Source organism: Perissodus microlepis, chromosome 10, assembly GCF_051167445.1.
Source record: "Perissodus microlepis isolate ML-2025 ecotype Zambia chromosome 10, ASM5116744v1, whole genome shotgun sequence".
In the NCBI taxonomy this organism is placed as follows: Eukaryota; Metazoa; Chordata; class Actinopteri; order Cichliformes; family Cichlidae; genus Perissodus; species Perissodus microlepis.
Genome location: NC_140470.1, coordinates 17,664,893 through 17,681,453, shown reverse-complemented (window position 1 = coordinate 17,681,453; position 16,561 = coordinate 17,664,893). Strand labels below are relative to the sequence as shown.

The following is a 16,561-nucleotide window of genomic DNA, read 5'->3' as shown; positions in this document are numbered from 1 at the left end:
TTCAGTTTTCATCCTTTTTCATTTCAGGGTCGCAAGAAGGCAGCTGGGCGAAGAAGATGAGCTAAAAAAAACTTTAAAACAAAAACAGAGGACAAAAGAAGACGGCACGTCTCCTCGAGAGTCACGGAGGAATGACGCAAGAACGAAACAAAATAAATGGACATTGAACTTTTTAAAACTTTTCATAAGCCGACGCTCCTACTGTTACACCGACTTTACACACTTGCATATTCCACGTGCACACTACATCAATACATCCGCATCGTCAGCTGTGGGTTGTTGCTTTGTGCTGCATTGTGATGACGTTAAGCCACATTAAGTAGAAATGATTTTAACGAGGAAAAACAAAGGAAAAAAATAGATCGCTCTTGTAAATAGTCTCTTATGTCTGTTTCATGTTCTGTTGTTGTGTTTGACGCTGACTGGGAGGATGCTGTAAAGCCTTTGCCCACTCATGTTATTAAAAGTGCTCCCAAAAAGCGGCGTTGTTTATCAAACCTCCCTCCGTGTCAACTTTTAAAAACTGAAAGAGATTAACCATTACCTTTTTTTTTTTTTTTTTTTTTTTTTTTTTTTAAATGTAATGTTAATTGTGTGAATTTACTTTTAAACAAAGAAATAAAACATGCTCTTTTGTTTACAGCTCTGTATATTAAAAACTTTTTTTAAAACCATATATTGAAAAAGAAAGTGTCAGAACTGTCCGACTGTAGAGTTGCTTCTGGAAACGATTGTAGTGTGAGTCTCATTTTTAGGTTTGTACTTGCTGATAGAAGGAAGTCATGAGCAGCTGTGTTCCTAGTTTCTTGGTTTTGTTTTGGTTTTTTTGTCACTGCTGATTAACTTGGCTTCACATCCACCCAGTCAGACCCTCCATTGTATCAATATAATTCTCTATAAAAACCTGACATGTTCATTTTCTCTTTCTTTTACTTTGAAGTGGTTTGTGCTTTATCGGTATGATTAGCTCTGATGCCAGGTGGTGTCGTGAATATAGATATTTTAGCTATTAAGAATGTTTGAAAAGGTCGAGCTGTTTTTTTTTAAAGGGCTTGTATAATATCCAGTTGTAATCAAAACAGTTATGTAAACACATTTAATGTCAGTAGACTTCACAAACAACTGCACTGTTTAACCATAACTTTAAAACCGTTGGTGAAGAATGACTGCATGACACCACAAGACAGCCCCAAAGGTACTGGGTTGGAGCTTTTATGGCAAAGGGTTTTAAAATCCTAACATTTAGGAAGTATTGACAAATTTACCAGCTGTTCCCTGTGCTCATGGACGTCATGTTCTAAATGCCAGTTGTGCATACAGTGAGGGAAATGATATATTTGTCAGTTTTCTCAAAGAAATGAACAGTCTCTAGTTGTTCGGGCGACAGCATATCAACCGTAAATCGAGAAAAAACACAGAAATTCTAAATCAAGTGAAATAACTATTTGATCCTCTGCAACCGAGCCCGAATTCTGGCTCCCACAGATGTCTGTGTCCCAATCAGTCCACAGCGTATGTGTATAAATCACACCTGTTCACAGCAACAATATCTTCCAACCTCTCCCACATCATGGGGAAGGACAAATGGCTGTCAAAGGATTTCAGGGACAAGACTAGGATAGACTAGAAGACCATCATCACGAAGCTTGGTGACTGTTGGTGTGATTCTTTGGAAATGAAAGAAGTATGAAATGGCTATCAGCCGCCCTCAGTCTGGGGGTCCAACGCAAGGCCTCGCCTCATGAGGATGTTTATAGGAAATGTGGTGGGTCAGCCCAAACTACAAGCTTAATGATCTGAAGGCAGTTGAGACCACAACCACCAAGAACACCACTGGTAACATGTTACGCTGTAATGGATTGAAATGTTGCAAAGTCCCCCTGTTTAAGAGGGCGTATTTACAGGTCCAACTCAAGTTTGTCAGTGAACATCTAAACAGTTTAGAGAAGGCTTGGGAGAAAGTGCTGTGGGGGAGAAATGTGGAGTCTGACGCAAAGATCACCAACAACCTCCTACCTCAGCCAATAATATGTGTCACGGATGAGTCTTCCAGGGTGAATTAGCAGCTGTGAGCAAATCTGATTTTATAAACTGGAATTCTTCTCTGCTTAAAACTCCACTGCTCAAAAAAAATAAAATAAAAAATTAAAAGGGAACATTCGATTATCACAGTATAACAAGTAGTCAGTTAAACTTCAGGGATTTTAATCAGTCCAGTCAGGGAGCAGAAGTCTCCTTCATCTGCTTTGATACAAATGAAACTGACAGCAGGTGAAAACCCTCAAAAGAAAATGGTTTTTACAGGTGGTTCCACAGATCACTGCTTTCTCTGGGTCCTTCCTGACTGATTTTTCTCCAGTCTTGCTTTTTTGTTAGTGTCCTTTCTTATGAGTACCTGCTGCACATTCAGGGTGCACAGGTAGTCCAGATCCTTCAGGATCACACATCCATATGTTATGCCTCCCAGCACAGTGTGGAGGAGATACTAGGAGATGAGCGCTTACACAAGGAGAACTGGACAGAGCCAGAGAAAGTCTCATAAACTCTATATCATGAGCTCCAGCAGGTTAGTCGTGCATATATCTGAGTACGCTGTCACAAACATACTCAGTCAGAGGGCCTCGCATGTTTTAGTCGGACCTCTCCTCAAAGCTCAGCTGGCATTCGCTCGAAGACACCAGAACTGGACCCATCCCCTTCACAGAGGAGAGCAGGCTCACACTGAGCACATGAAACGTTTCACCCCCTGAAACATTATCCAGGATGTCTGCACTGGGGAGGGGGAGGGATTTCCTGGGAGGGTCACACAGACTGCTGTGACTGTTCATAGGCGCTGGGATGATGTCCTCAGACCCAGCGTCAGACCTTCTGCTGGTGAAAGACACTGTCCAGCCCATGTTGCCAGAGTTTACTCAATTTCTGGATGATGTAGACAGTGAAGCCACTGACTGACACACGTTTCCCAGACTTGAATCCAGTTAAGAACCTCTGGGATGTTATGAATCAGTGACTTTTCCTGTGTTGTTTATGAGGCAAGCTGTGCTCCTCGTTGCTTATGCACATGTACTTGAGTTTTGAACTTTTGCAGCGTAGCCCAGCTCAGTGGAAAAACACCCACACACCACAATCTGCCTTCGGGTTATGGTCCGTGCCAGGCCTTAATCACATACTGTTCGACTGCCGGCTGAGTCTGTTTCCCTGCATTAGATAAACCACCTGCCTTTCAAGGCAAATTCAATAAATGACAAGAGCATGCACTTCTGTCCCCCGCTGAGCTGAGCTGCACCGACGAGCAACGACTACACGCTCATCTCGAACGTCCCTGTTCAAATGCACAGCGCTGAATGAGGAAAACAGTTTGTTAAAGGTGTGCACGCATTTCTTACCTCCCATTAGATTAACCAGTAATGAGGATAATGGTTGCTTTATTCTGTAAAGACCTCATTGGCCCAGTCTCAGTTCGAGTATGCACCAGCCTCCACATGACCTTAGCTGGATGAACAATTGAGGGTTGGAAGGAAGCAAAGAAGGAAAAAGCTGAAACTGAAAATCATTCTCACAGTATGGATCCGGCTTCATTTGATGTCACTAATCTGGATTTCAGCAGGTGAACTCTGAGCTTTTCCAAACTGTATCACAAACTAAATCTGTCACTTGTTAAAATTTTGATTAACTGGTCCAGACGGTCGTTTGAACACTCGCGTGTCAGGACAGTCAACATGAGACAAACTGTCCCCATACAAACTCTTCTCATACCATCTTTATAGAGCCTTTCTTTGATCAAGTTATACATTTCCTTACAAGATATGGTTTATGACTTATTTTCATATTTGTTTACATTTGTAAAGATGAGGACATAATTATTAAGACTGCAGACCAAGGTCCAAAGATGCCCTCAATTTTATCTTATTTTACAAGCTGTGAGGATTACATAAGATAAAGCACATCATTACACAGTGGTGGTTTGTGCCATGGCTCAATAAAACGAAATAAAGCTCTTATTGTGTGCAAACAGGAATAATAAATAATACATGCTTTCTAAAGAAAACAAGTATGATTAGAAATGCTTTTGGACATACTTGTTTGCTGCCTTTATATTATTTAAACTATCTGCATTGAAATGTGATTGTGGCATTAGAACTGTATACAGAGACTGGTGTAGGTTAACAAGGTCAGGTTAGATTTGGAGTGTCAGGCTGGAAGCTGCCAGCAGCACCAACAGACTCATGTCTCTTCACATATTTATGCAGCAGCTATATGGACCAAAATAGCCGACAGCAAGAGAGGCCTGAGTTTCCAAGCAACCCAGCTGAGAGCAGGAAGATAAGGAAGTGATGTGCTGCAGGGTACACTCAGTCTGCTGTTTGCATACATCTCCTCTTCACCCCCCTCTCCGTCGTCCTCTTTCTGTGTGGGGTCCTGAGTGAACCGGATCCGGTGAGAAATGTCGATGTACTTTTATTGCGCTTGATGTGTGACACCGGAATACAGTTATGAAATTATGTGCCAGCTGAGGATGCATAATAATAGGACCGTTACTGGGATTATATTAGGGGTGTTACACCTGGGTCACTCTCCTTTCCTGTGCTGGAGAATACTTTATCACATCTAGACTAAAAGAAGAAGGAAAAAAAAGCCAAACTGCGGCCTTGCTTGAACAGACAAAACAAGCATATTTAATGTATCCATATCCCATCAGTTGTTGTCAAAACTAATGTGGTTAAGCAAAGGATTGGCCATTTGGGGCTCTTAACATCATGTTGTGCCTGGAGAGCTCGTTGCGTCAGGTGCTTTGGCTAATAATTGATAGATTTGGAGAGGCGGCGTGTGGTGGGTTCACAGCTGGCTGACTGCGCTCCACAGTCCCGTGTTTAGTCACTGAAAAGCTCCAAGCATGATTAAATAAGAGCCCCTTTAAGGGACAAAACTGGACATCCAAAGCCAGTATTGACGGCCACCATGAAGGCTTTGCTCACCTTCGTGACATTTCTTGGCTTCTTCACCCCCGTGACCGCAAAGCCTAACGCTGGCTTGAAAACCTGGGGTCGCTTCAATAAGCTGCCCTATCCGGCAGACAAGGCTTTCCTCTATGACACCTTCCCCAAGGACTTCATATGGGCGGTGGGCACGGCCGCGTACCAGGTGGAGGGCGCGTTCGAAAAGGACGGGAAGGGGCTCTCCATTTGGGACACTTTTACGCGCGGTGGCACCCGAATGATCACCGGAGACGTGGGCAGCGACAGCTACCACAACATCAACGCTGACATCCGAGCCATTAAACAGCTCGGGGTCAGCCACTACAGATTTTCCCTGTCCTGGTCCAGGATTTTTCCCAACGGTACCCGTGGCAGTTACAACGAAATCGGCACCAACTACTACCGGACGCTCATTAAGAAGCTGAAGGAGATCCGCGTGGAGCCGGTGGTCACGCTCTACCACTGGGACCTGCCAGACCACCTGCAGCAGACCCTCGGCGGATGGAGCAACCCGGAGCTCGTGGGAATTTTCAAAGACTACGCCGATTTCTGTTTCCAGGCTTTCGGGGATGACGTAAAGTACTGGATCACCATCGATAACCCCTTTGTGGTGGCGAGACACGGATATGGCACCGGAGTGGTGGCTCCCGGGATAAAGAACGACCCTGATCTTCCATTCCGGGTTGGACACATCCTGCTCAAGGTGATTCTATGTTGTTCCTGTGTGTATGTGTGTTTTTTAAAATATCTAAAATATGTGCTTACATTATTAAAACAACTTTAGTATAGAGGATTTGAAGGGCTTATTTCTAAAATAAAGAAATTACCTGTTTTGTAAGTATCCTTTTGACTCTGTAGCCAATCCAATACTTAAAGTATCTTTATGGAACTTTGATGTTATATTTGTTACATTTTCTGCTCTCTGGAGAAGCTCTCCCATAAAAAGGACATTTTTAATGTCAATGAAACATTTTAGGATGATATAAAGTGATATAAAAGTAACTTTACCAAAAACTGACTGGCGCCTATGCCTTGTGAAGGGAATGTTCTTTCTCAAATTCACTTGATATCATTCAGGGGAGATATTTTTGACAGAGTACAGGCCAACAAATCTAAAAAGTTATAACACTTAAACTAAGATTGCCTGTAGTATTTATTGTAAATGACTTGTTTCCATCCAACCTGTCAGTTTGGGGCATAAAGAACACTTCTGTTAATGGGAAATGCATTTTAAAGCAAAAAAGAAAAGAAAAAAGCTAGATGTAGCAAATTTGATACAAATTAAAACTCATGTATGCCATTATTTCCCAGTTTAGTCTTTAAAGGGTTACAAAAGTCTTTTTAAAGCAAGATCTCACCAAGAAATTGCAACAACAATATAACATCACAGTACTATAAAGAAAATGGTCAAAAAGGACTTGATTTATTATATTGCAGGTACAATCACACAGAGTCATAAAGATACTTGCAAAACATGTCATTGTTTTATATATAACGTCTTTGTAAATCCTGCTGACTACACGTTAGTTCACAAACAAGCAAAGCTATCGCAGACAATAACCTCACAGAAACAAACATCTTATTATGTTGATTGTTTTCTTAATTTTTGTCAGCACCATGAGTAACTCCTCATCATTTTCTGCCTGAGGATCTTTACCGACCTGCTGACAGTGAAGCTCGTGGCTTTGGCTCGCCATGCTTATTTGGATTTGGACTCTCTTAAAAATTATGTATATCTTTTTTTATGGTCTTTTTTACTGGAGTGTAGAACGTTTCAAGATGCTTGAAATGTATGACTTACATGAAGACGAAGATAACCTGATTGTGTAGGAACGAATATTTGAGCTGCTCTCATGAGTAATAATGTATTTGTTTCTGGGCTGCTGTGAAAATAATAAATCTCAAGGCCTTATAATATTTAATATTATTAATGTTATATTTGTTTTGTGTCATCCTTCCCAGCATTTATGCCTACATCCCATCCACCCATCTCCCCTCTTTTTCTGTCCTTCTCCCTCCTCCAGGCTCACGCAGCTGCTTGGCATCTCTATGACCGCCACTACCGTCCACGACAGCATGGCAAACTGTCCATGGCGCTGGCCTCTCACTGGATCAAGCCCAGCCGCACTCGCCTGGAAAGCCTGAGAGAATGTCAGTGCTCCCTGGACCACGTCCTGGGTTGGTTCGCCCGGCCACTGTTCATAGATGGGGACTACCCCCCCTGCATGAAGTCAAGGCTGGGCTCACATCTGCCCTCCTTTACGCCGGAAGAAAGTGAACAGGTGAAAGGAACAGCTGACTTTTTTGCCCTCTCTCACGGTGCGGCGCTGAGTTTCCATCTGATCAACGACAGCCTCAAGTTTGGGCAGCAGGAGGATCTGGACCTGAGGATGCTGCTCTACTGGGTCAACACGGAGTATGACAACCCCCCCATCTTTGTGGTGCAGAGTGGTTGGTAGGTGTAGACGCTCTGCTGATTGCACAGCACCTCTTTGATGCCACTTCATGTCTCTGTTGAACATCTTGGTTTCCATGCAGGTACGTCCTCGGGAACACCAAGACAAAAGACCCAAAACACATGTACTACCTCAAGAGGTTCATCGCCGAGGCGCTAAAGTGTAAGTCCAGTGTCGTGCATTGACATTCTCATATCAGCATAAGTGGTCATAAAAACAATGGCGACCCGATATCTTCACACCGAAGCTAAATATGGGTCATCTGCGCTGTTGTGTTTGTAATCCAGCAATTGTCATAGATGGAGTGAACGTGATTGGATACACTGCCTGGTCTCTGATAGACGGCTTTGAGTGGCACAGAGAATACGGGATACGACGGGGGCTTTACTATGTGGACTTCAACACTCCTGACATGAAGAGGGAGCCAAAGACATCTGCCACCTTTTACAGGCATGTGTTCAGTTCTTATCATTTTAGGGTGCACAGTTTGTGCAGGTATCTGCTGAATTCCTCCAACAGCAGAATAAGTTATTATGATAATAAAATGCTGTACAGCAGCACAGCAGAGAGATAAAGCTGATGAGCCACACCAACAACTCTTTTCCACTACCTTCATGTAGTGGAAAAGAGTTGTTGAAGCTGGATTAAGAAGAGATTTAATGATCAGTAAGCACCAGTACCAAGAAATGGGATGTTTACTTTGAGATCATTGATGGAGAAGATGTAGAGAAGGTTAGACAGCACAACATATCTACAGTAACTGTTTCATCTTGGTTCAGTTAAGGACTCTTCTCTTTTTATAAAAATCACAATTATGTCTTACAAACACAGTAAAGAGACACAATAAAGGAAGAGAGTTTGTGCCTCTGTCATCATTCCTACAGAAACGTCATCCAGAGCAACGGTTTCCCAGAACTTCCTGAGAACAGACCAGTACAAGGAGCCTTCCCCTGTGATTTCGCCTGGGGTGTGTCAGCCAACTCAATCCAGGTGCGTGTGGGTGTTTGTGCATGTAAACTGAGCCCGGGAGGAGATGGTGTGTAGGCACTGCAGGGGGTTTTGCAGATGGATGCGGAAGTCATGGCGGGCCAGAGGTCGGATAATGAATGAAAGGTGATTAGAATGTTTGTAACACACCCAAAAAAGATTCTAGGTCTGACCAACCGTCTCAGCCATGGGCAGAAAGATGACAGTCAATAAAATTCTAAAAGATAATTTATTGACACGATAATCAAAAGATAAAAACAGTCCAGTGTCCCATTTGCGAATCAAGTAAAAACACACAGTCCCAAGGCCAGAGCCAGCTATGCCACAATGCCTGTTGCACTCCACGTGTTGACTTCAACAGGGGTTAGCACCACCCTGCAAGTAGATAGCCAGTGGTCACTACAGCCTCTGCAACTCCGCTGCCTTTAGGCTGTGGCATATAATAGGCCCTGGCCTGCACAGAGAGACAAAATGAAACACTCACTATATAACTCAGTGCAAAACCCATCCATCCCAAATATATCAGATTTCATTACATTACATACCTGCAGAGAGAGACAAAATGACACAGCAGTGTTTGTAGTGTGGGCTATAAGTAGACCAGTGTATCAGTGCAATCAAGTACACCTGCCTCTAATTAGTCCAACCCCATTACAGCCATTGGCTCACCAAAAATGTGACACACACACACACACACAACCACTCCCAACCCAGTGCAACTTCACACAATAATATGGAGCTGAATTAATACAGGTACATTAGTCTACCATGTTACATGCTTCCTTGGAGATGTCAACTCAAGAAAATATTAACTTAACTGTCTCAGCTTTGATTCAGGGACTCAGAATAGACCTGACAATGGACCTGTTTATCATTCTACCATCTGTGGGGCTGATGTCTAACATATTTAACATTTTGAAGATTTATGCAGTGATTATAATATCTTATTTGAAAGTATTTCTCTTGCCCTGATCGAACTTGCATCATGTGGATTCCATTACTTCCAGCCTGCGTTTTTTATGGTGAAAGTCCAACTTAGAAACAGGGACAGTAATTAACCCTCTCTTAATCATAAACCACATGAACCCACAGAGTCATCCTGCAAAACTGCTTTGATCGTTTTGCATCGTTATTCGCACAGGTGGAGACCACGCCCACCCAGTTTGCAGACCCAAATGTTTACCTCTGGAACATCTCCAACAACGGAGAGCTGCTGAAGCTGGAGGGCTTCAGCGCGCCGCCTCTACATCGAACCCCACACTGTGCCGATTACGCCACCATCCGCCAGCAGGTTGGCCATTTTACCCACCTGCCACCTGTTTTGGCTCTTTTTTGGGTTACAGCTTGTAAAGGTTTGAGGGAAGTTTCTTAGTTTCAGTGTGTATCCCTCCTCCTTCTCCTCCCTAGGTGGAAGAAATCAGGCAGATTGGAGTAAACCACTTCCACTTCTCCCTCAACTGGTCAGCTCTGGTGCCTACAGGGGATGTGGCTCATCCTAACACCACCCTGCTGGGGTACTATCGCTGTTTCTCACGTCAGCTGCTCCAGGCTAATGTCACACCTGTGGTCACTCTTTGGCACCACACCCGCCAGCGCAGCAGCCTGCCGGCCCCGCTGGATACTGCCAACAGGTGGCTGAACAGGTCAGATAGAGCGCTTATATAAACACCGTTTGAGCTTGAAAATTTGTTCCGAATACAGAACAAATACACGTTAATTTCTATGAGTCATGGTTTATCACAGCTTACAGTAATGGGCAGAGTGGTGTGATATAAAAGCAAACATGCGGCGATGTTTCCAGGAACAGTGTGTCCATGTTTTCACCTGCGTGATCGCTGACTGCTCCGTGTTTTCTCTTCCTGTAATAAAGAGATACTAAAACCAGCAATCCCAATATTTGAAAGTCTGATGTGCTGGCATTTTTAACTCCATTAGTGACATCTGACGTTGTTTTTAAAGTAGAAAGATATCCACCATTATTATTTTTTGAAATCACATGTAAGTGCCTGAATGTTGTCACTGTGCAAAAGTCTTGAGCCACAGTATATACTTGTATATACTTATTTTTATTAGATATATCAGAGCAGCAAGATTACTTCCACTTCAGTTTCTTAATGTAGATATTGTTTTCCCTTGTAACAGTAAGACTCCAGAGGCCTTTGCAGACTATGCCAGGCTTTGCTACAGAGAGCTAGGGGGCTATGTGAAGATATGGATCACCCTGAACGAACCAAACGATGAGATGGTGAGCTACCCGGAGGGCCATGAGATGCTGCGGGCTCACGCGCTGGCCTGGCATGCTTACGACCGCGAGTTCAGACATGCACAGGGAGGAAAGGTCAGTGAAGTGCTGGTTCTGTGTGGACCAGGGGCGGATCTAGAGAAATTTTCTTAGGGTGGCATGAGGGTGGCAAAGAAATCAAATGGGGTGGCAAAATCAAAGCCCTTGTTCCCCCCAAACACATATGCAGGTGGTTACATATGGTTAGAATGATTCAAATGCAGTAAGTATACACGTTTTTCATATAAATATAGTCTATAACTTAATTATTGTCTGTAGCCCACATAATTACACACTTTAGTTACATAAAACATGTTAGTTTTGATGTTATGTACTGTATAGCGCAGCGATCCCCAACCCCCGGGCCTCGGACCGGTACCGGTCCGTGAGTCGTTTGGTACCGGGCCGCGAGAGTTGAGGCTCAGGTGTGAAATGTATGGTTTTCAGGGTTTTTATCGGTTTTCAGCGTTATTTTGTTATCGTTTTGATCGTTAACTCGGTTTTCCTTGGTATTTTCACGTGTGTTATGAATAAATTTTCTTTTTTTCGGTACCGGTACTAGTTTTATTTTGTTGTATTTATCCGCGACACCTTAAAGGCCGGTCCGTGAACATATTGTCGGGCATAAACCGGTCCGTGGTGCAAAAAAGGTTGGAGACCGCTGGTATAGCGTGTATAATAAATAAATATGTAGCCCAACAACTATAAAATCCAGAAAGCTACACAACATGGGGCGGTTCGTTTACAAACACAAGTCTAACTTAAGTTTCACACTGTTTTTTGTTAGAAAACAATCACATTGTTAGATGCTTAAATTACACAAAATTTCAGAAATCTGCACTGTCATGAACAAAAATTAACCTAATTTTTCATGATTTGTTGGATCAACCCACTGAGGTCTGAAATACAACCGACCATTTTTGACTCCTTTTGAGTTTACGTTTGTATTTCACCCTCAGATTGTTTCATTTTATTTTTTCCCCCTTGCCTTGTTTGGTATCTTTTCAGCTCAACTGAATTTAGTTATTCTTTTCACTGACATACTGCATTAGTACTACTATTACTATTAATAGTACTATTACTGATCTGAAATCACAGATCCTTTAAAAAACCTATTACTAAAACTAAAATGAGAGAACAATCAGGTTTCGCAATAAGATGCCCCACAAATGATGTGTGCCAGTAAAAAAAAGTTTGTCCACCAAAAGACAGAGGAGAACAGCACAGGGATAAACCTGCAGGCCTGACAACAGGAGGTGTATCACTCCGCTGGTTTTCTACTTAGTGACAGTGTGCAAATGTGCCTCTGTGACATTCATTAGTGCCCTCACTGACACACAAAACAAAACGACTACACAACAGAACAGCTACACAAGACAACACAACACACTAAGTATACACTCCACACTAAACGTCACAAATCTCCCACATCTAAAAACTCTCTCTCTCACTCGCTCGCTCTGTCTCGCTGCTGTTCCCAAAACTTTTCCCTCTTCCTAAACAACCAAATCCCACATTTTGACTTTTTTTTTTTTTTAAATTTGTCGACATGGTACATTTTTCCACTGATAGGAAAGAAGTGTTTTTTTTTCCCTTTCTTTACTGTTTTCTCGCTGTCCTTAGAAAATGCTTAAAACACACACACACACAAAAACGTGACGACAGTATTTAGAAAAAAGCGTGGCTTATATATATTATCATAACTCTGGATTTACTGGCCTGTAATTAAAATTTAAAAACTTTGAAGTCCGAACTTTCAATGTGGGTTGAAATAGAGACTCAGCGTGGCTGCAGCTTGTTGCTATGTCAGCTTAAAATAGTCATGTGATTTGGAGGTGCAGTGTGTCCGTGGACCACAGAGGGTTAATAACACTTACCTTCCTTCCATTTCCAGAGTGTAACATCCAACCACCTGTGTAAAATCCGAAATTCCCATGGTGTTGTTCAAAATGTGCTCTGGCACCATCATAAGCATTGCTTGCTACTGAAAACAAGAAAAAAGTCGGTCGTGCTATGGGCTGGGGGGGACACTATCCAATATATTCAGTTTTAGCATTTATATTCACTGTTGACTGTAACTACGCTCAAACTGTTAATGCTATCTTATTTTCATAAACAACACTGTCATATGTAAAACTGGGGTGGCACTTGGGGTGGCAAGGGATCATTTTAGGGTGGCACTTGCCACCCCATGCCACCCTTCTAGATCTGCCCCTGGTGTGGACACCAGGAGAAAGAAATAGTCTCAGATGCTCACCTGAACTTGGCATGCTTTGTGTAATATCAGGTGTCTCTGGCTTTGCATATGGACTGGGTGGAGCCGGCATTTTCATTCAGCCGAAAAGACGTGGAGCCGGCTAAAAGGGTTTTAGACTTCTGCGTCGGCTGGTTCGCAGAGCCAATCTTTGGCAGTGGGGACTATCCTGTGGGGATGAGGAGCTGGCTGCGGCAGCTGAACTCACTCGAGTACAAATCCTTCATTCACAGTGTGGTACAGTTTTAAAGCCTTGTGTGTAATATTAAGTGTACGCAGTTAAATTTTAGTTATATTTTATGTGCTTCCACAGACTGCCAGTTTTCAAGAAGGACGACAGACAGCTGGTTAAAGGGACATATGACTTCTTTGCCATCAGCCACTTCAGTACCAAGCTTGTGACTCACGCCAAGGAAGACTCGTACGACCTCACTCCTCTGGACACTCCACTCTGTTTTAACCCTCTCAGGCTCAAATTAAACTTTTTGTTGCTAATGCACAACCAAGTCCTGCAGTGGTACTTCTGAGTAAAAAAAAACTCGTAAAATATGTATGTGGGGTAATCAGGTTGTTAGTTTTTAACTGTTGCAAATCGGCAACGCCTGCCTCGAGAGGGTTAATATGACTCATCCAGGCTCATCAGAACTTATTTATTAACTAATAGGAAGTTGTTTAGTCACTCTTATTTTCTACATCTGCAGATACACCTACACAGCAATGCTTGAGGTCCAACACATGATTGACACCACGTGGATCATGTCCCCAAGACCTGTCGTGCCCTGGGGACTGAGGAAAGCCCTCAACTGGGTAAGACTGTTGTGATGATTGTGGTGTGCAACCATCTGTTTCCCCCTTTGCAGTTATGTGTTTTTATACTGTGTGGATGAAAGCTTTCAGGTCAGATGTTGTTTCAGTGTAATAGCAGCATAAGAGGCTCTGGTTTTTTTTTTTGCTCTGTAAGGTGAAAGAGCACTACAGCGACGTGCCCGTCTATGTGATGGCTAACGGGGTCCAGGAAGATCTGGCCCGCTTCAAGGACAGCCTGAGAGTTTACTACCTGTACAACTATATCAACGAGGCACTTAAAGGTGAGACTTTTTTGTGAATTAATGTCATGCAACTTGTGTACAATCCTGTAGAGATAAAGTCTTCTCCCCTCTGTGGCCTCAATGCAGTTTAATTATTAGACAGCTATTTAGGTCACTGATCCCAGGTCAGTCAGCTGACTTGGACCCACGTAACTGCAAACACAAATATCAACAGAGATGCACGCACAGTCCACGCTGAAGTTTTGAGTCAGGTCCCTGCCCTTGTAAAGCTTACTGTGTTACACCAAAGGATGATATCTTGTAGTGTTGCTGGAGCCACATTAAGTTTATTATTAGTAATTTTTTTAAGAAAAGCGATGGGAGAGATATTTTCACATGCACTTTGACTTTTGCCAAAGTACAGGAAATAACAAGAGCACTCAGACAGCGCAGCTCCACCCGAAGAGAAAGAGCTATACTTAAACTTTGTTTTATGCTGATGTCAGCATTGGTAATATGAATGTTGTACTGAAAAATAATGTCTTAAAGAGCTCAAACACAGAAAGTGCTTATGTCCTCCAATCACTAATATGTTGCTTTAAAGTTTGGAGATGACCATGGAAACTAAGGGTTTTTCCTCATTTTTGTGACCCTGATTTGACCTATGACCTCGAAGAATTCTATACTAAAATGATGTATTTAATTATCTTTACCCTTATGACTGGAGCAGAACTGGCTAAAATCTTTGGCTTCTATGAGATGTAAAAACTTTTAAAAGATATATTAAGATATATTCATGCAGGGTGTGATTTTGCAAAACCTTATGGAGTCCTTGTGACATAAAAAAAGTGTGCTCTACTGCTCTCACTTTGCCATTTGATATGAAATACTGCTCAAGAGGGTTTGTTGAAATTATTTTTCAAGATCATTTGACCTTGGGCGTCAACAGTGATGGTCAATGTCAATTGCTTAGCCAACCTAGGCTGGAAGTTATAGCTAGAAATGTTTTTTTACTTCACTTGGTTGGACAGCTGTTATCTCAGGCTGTAAGGAGAGCATTTGTAGGTAACTTATTCTTAATATGGCGACAGCATCTATGCTTATTTGGTCTTTTTCAAAGCAGTTTATATACACAGGTTAGAGCAGTTTTTATTAAGCTCCTGAAGCGCAAATGTAGAGCAATATCTAGCTGCATATGTTTGAGTTAATGAATTATAGAATAACTGTAGTATTTATGTGTTGTTGGCTGTATAGGGCATTAATGTTTTATTTACTTTTATTCATACTGAATATCTAAGGTTGCAGAAGACTGGGTGGTAGAGAAAGATGACCGGGAAAGTACAGCTAAGGTGCTGAGGTTCCTCTCTTGGATAGGGTGCCAAGAGAGGAACTGTGGTACTCCACAAGAAAGTCAGGAGCAGCAGAGAAGTATGTGAGGTAGGTGAAGGACATGTATGAGGACAGCGAGACAGGTTTAAGGTGGGGGTGGGATTAGGTCAGAGATTGACTAAGTTTATTCTTTTTTCCTGTCACTCAAGAGGAAAAGACAAAGACCTCAGAGAAGATTTATGGAGGCTTGTAAGAGTTTGAGATAGAATCAGATGATCTGTTGTGGTGACCCCTAAAGGAAGCAACCAAAAGAAGACTCAATATCTAACATGCTGCCTTTCCTCCTCTGTCCTCCACAGCATACACTCTGGATGGTGTAAACCTGAAGGGTTACTTTGCCTATGCCCTGAACGATCAGAGAGACCCGGGGTTCGGCTTGTATGGCCAAGTCCACGAGGAAGTCATTGTCAAAGCCTCTCTTTCCAACTATCGCAACATCATCGAGCATAACGGCTTCCCAATTCAAGGAGCAGAGCCACAGCTGTGTCCCAGTTTGGCACCGCCCTGCCGTAGCTGCCACGTCCTGGGCAAGAGTCCTGTGATGGGCTTCTTGATTCTGGTAGGTTCAGGAGTGCTGATCACCCTGGGCCTCATTATTTACTATACAGCCAAGAGACACAAGGAATGTTACTGATGGCAGGAGCTGCTTCGACCCAAAGTGTGCTTGCTGTTCAGCAGTGCAGTCTGTTCAGACTGTAATAGTTTGGATTTGATGCTAAAGGAGGTCTGATTTAAGACATGCTGCAATCAGCCTCACATTTTAGGCTTTATATGTCACTAAGTAATGCTGGTGTTAATAAAACATCTCTATTTTAGATAATCTTACGTCTCCAATACGTCTATTTGTTTTCATTGTATGGAGAGAGTGCAGAGGATTAACAAGTCCATAATTAACGGTCTGTCCAGGGTGACACATTCTTTCTCCAAGACGAGTAGTAAATAAACAAAATTAAGCAAATGGTACAAGAACTAAGAAGTGGCTGAAAGAGAATCACAAATGAAGCTGCGCAGACACGTCAGATTTGGGATCAAAGGTCTGACAGTCACAAAATTAATTTTGATTTGCAGGACACAAACCACATTCATTCCACCTCTAAGTTACTTTGAGTTTAAGAAGAAAGATTACAGGACAGTCAGCTTTTAAAAGACATGTAATTATTTATTTGGACACTTAAGTGTAAATTAAGCTC

At 42.5% G+C, this 16,561-nt stretch overlaps 2 protein-coding genes across 2 annotated transcripts in view; both read left to right on the top strand.

Moving 5' to 3' along the window:
* The window catches only part of pds5b (PDS5 cohesin associated factor B), a 32,448-nt gene extending 31,540 nt beyond the window's left edge, over window positions 1-908 (top strand). Inside the window, exon 35 of the mRNA XM_084940421.1 lies at window positions 28-908. Coding sequence (XP_084796547.1) covers window positions 28-60 — 33 coding nt within the window. The 3' untranslated portion in view covers window positions 61-908. The remainder of the gene's footprint in view (window positions 1-27) is intronic.
* Window positions 909-4,250: 3,342 nt separating this feature from the next.
* Window positions 4,251-16,535, top strand: kl (klotho). Its single transcript, XM_084940418.1, has 13 exons — window positions 4,251-5,679; window positions 7,001-7,431; window positions 7,515-7,594; window positions 7,720-7,882; window positions 8,317-8,422; window positions 9,561-9,710; window positions 9,827-10,062; window positions 10,562-10,757; window positions 12,988-13,166; window positions 13,268-13,375; window positions 13,656-13,761; window positions 13,916-14,042; window positions 15,671-16,535. The coding sequence occupies exons 1-13, from the start codon at window positions 4,960-4,962 to the stop codon at window positions 16,003-16,005; spliced, it is 2,937 nt and encodes a 978-aa protein (XP_084796544.1). The 5' UTR covers window positions 4,251-4,959; the 3' UTR covers window positions 16,006-16,535.
* Window positions 16,536-16,561: the final 26 nt, after the last annotated feature.

Coding starts and splice junctions, on each gene's coding strand:
- kl (XM_084940418.1), top strand. CDS start 4,960: ATGAAGGCTTTGCTCACCTTCGTGACATTTCTTGGCTTCTTCACCCCC. Junction 7,883..8,316: donor ACATCTGCCACCTTTTACAG/GCATGTGTTCAG, acceptor TCATTCCTACAG/AAACGTCATCCAGAGCAACG. Junction 9,711..9,826: donor ACGCCACCATCCGCCAGCAG/GTTGGCCATTTT, acceptor TCTCCTCCCTAG/GTGGAAGAAATCAGGCAGAT.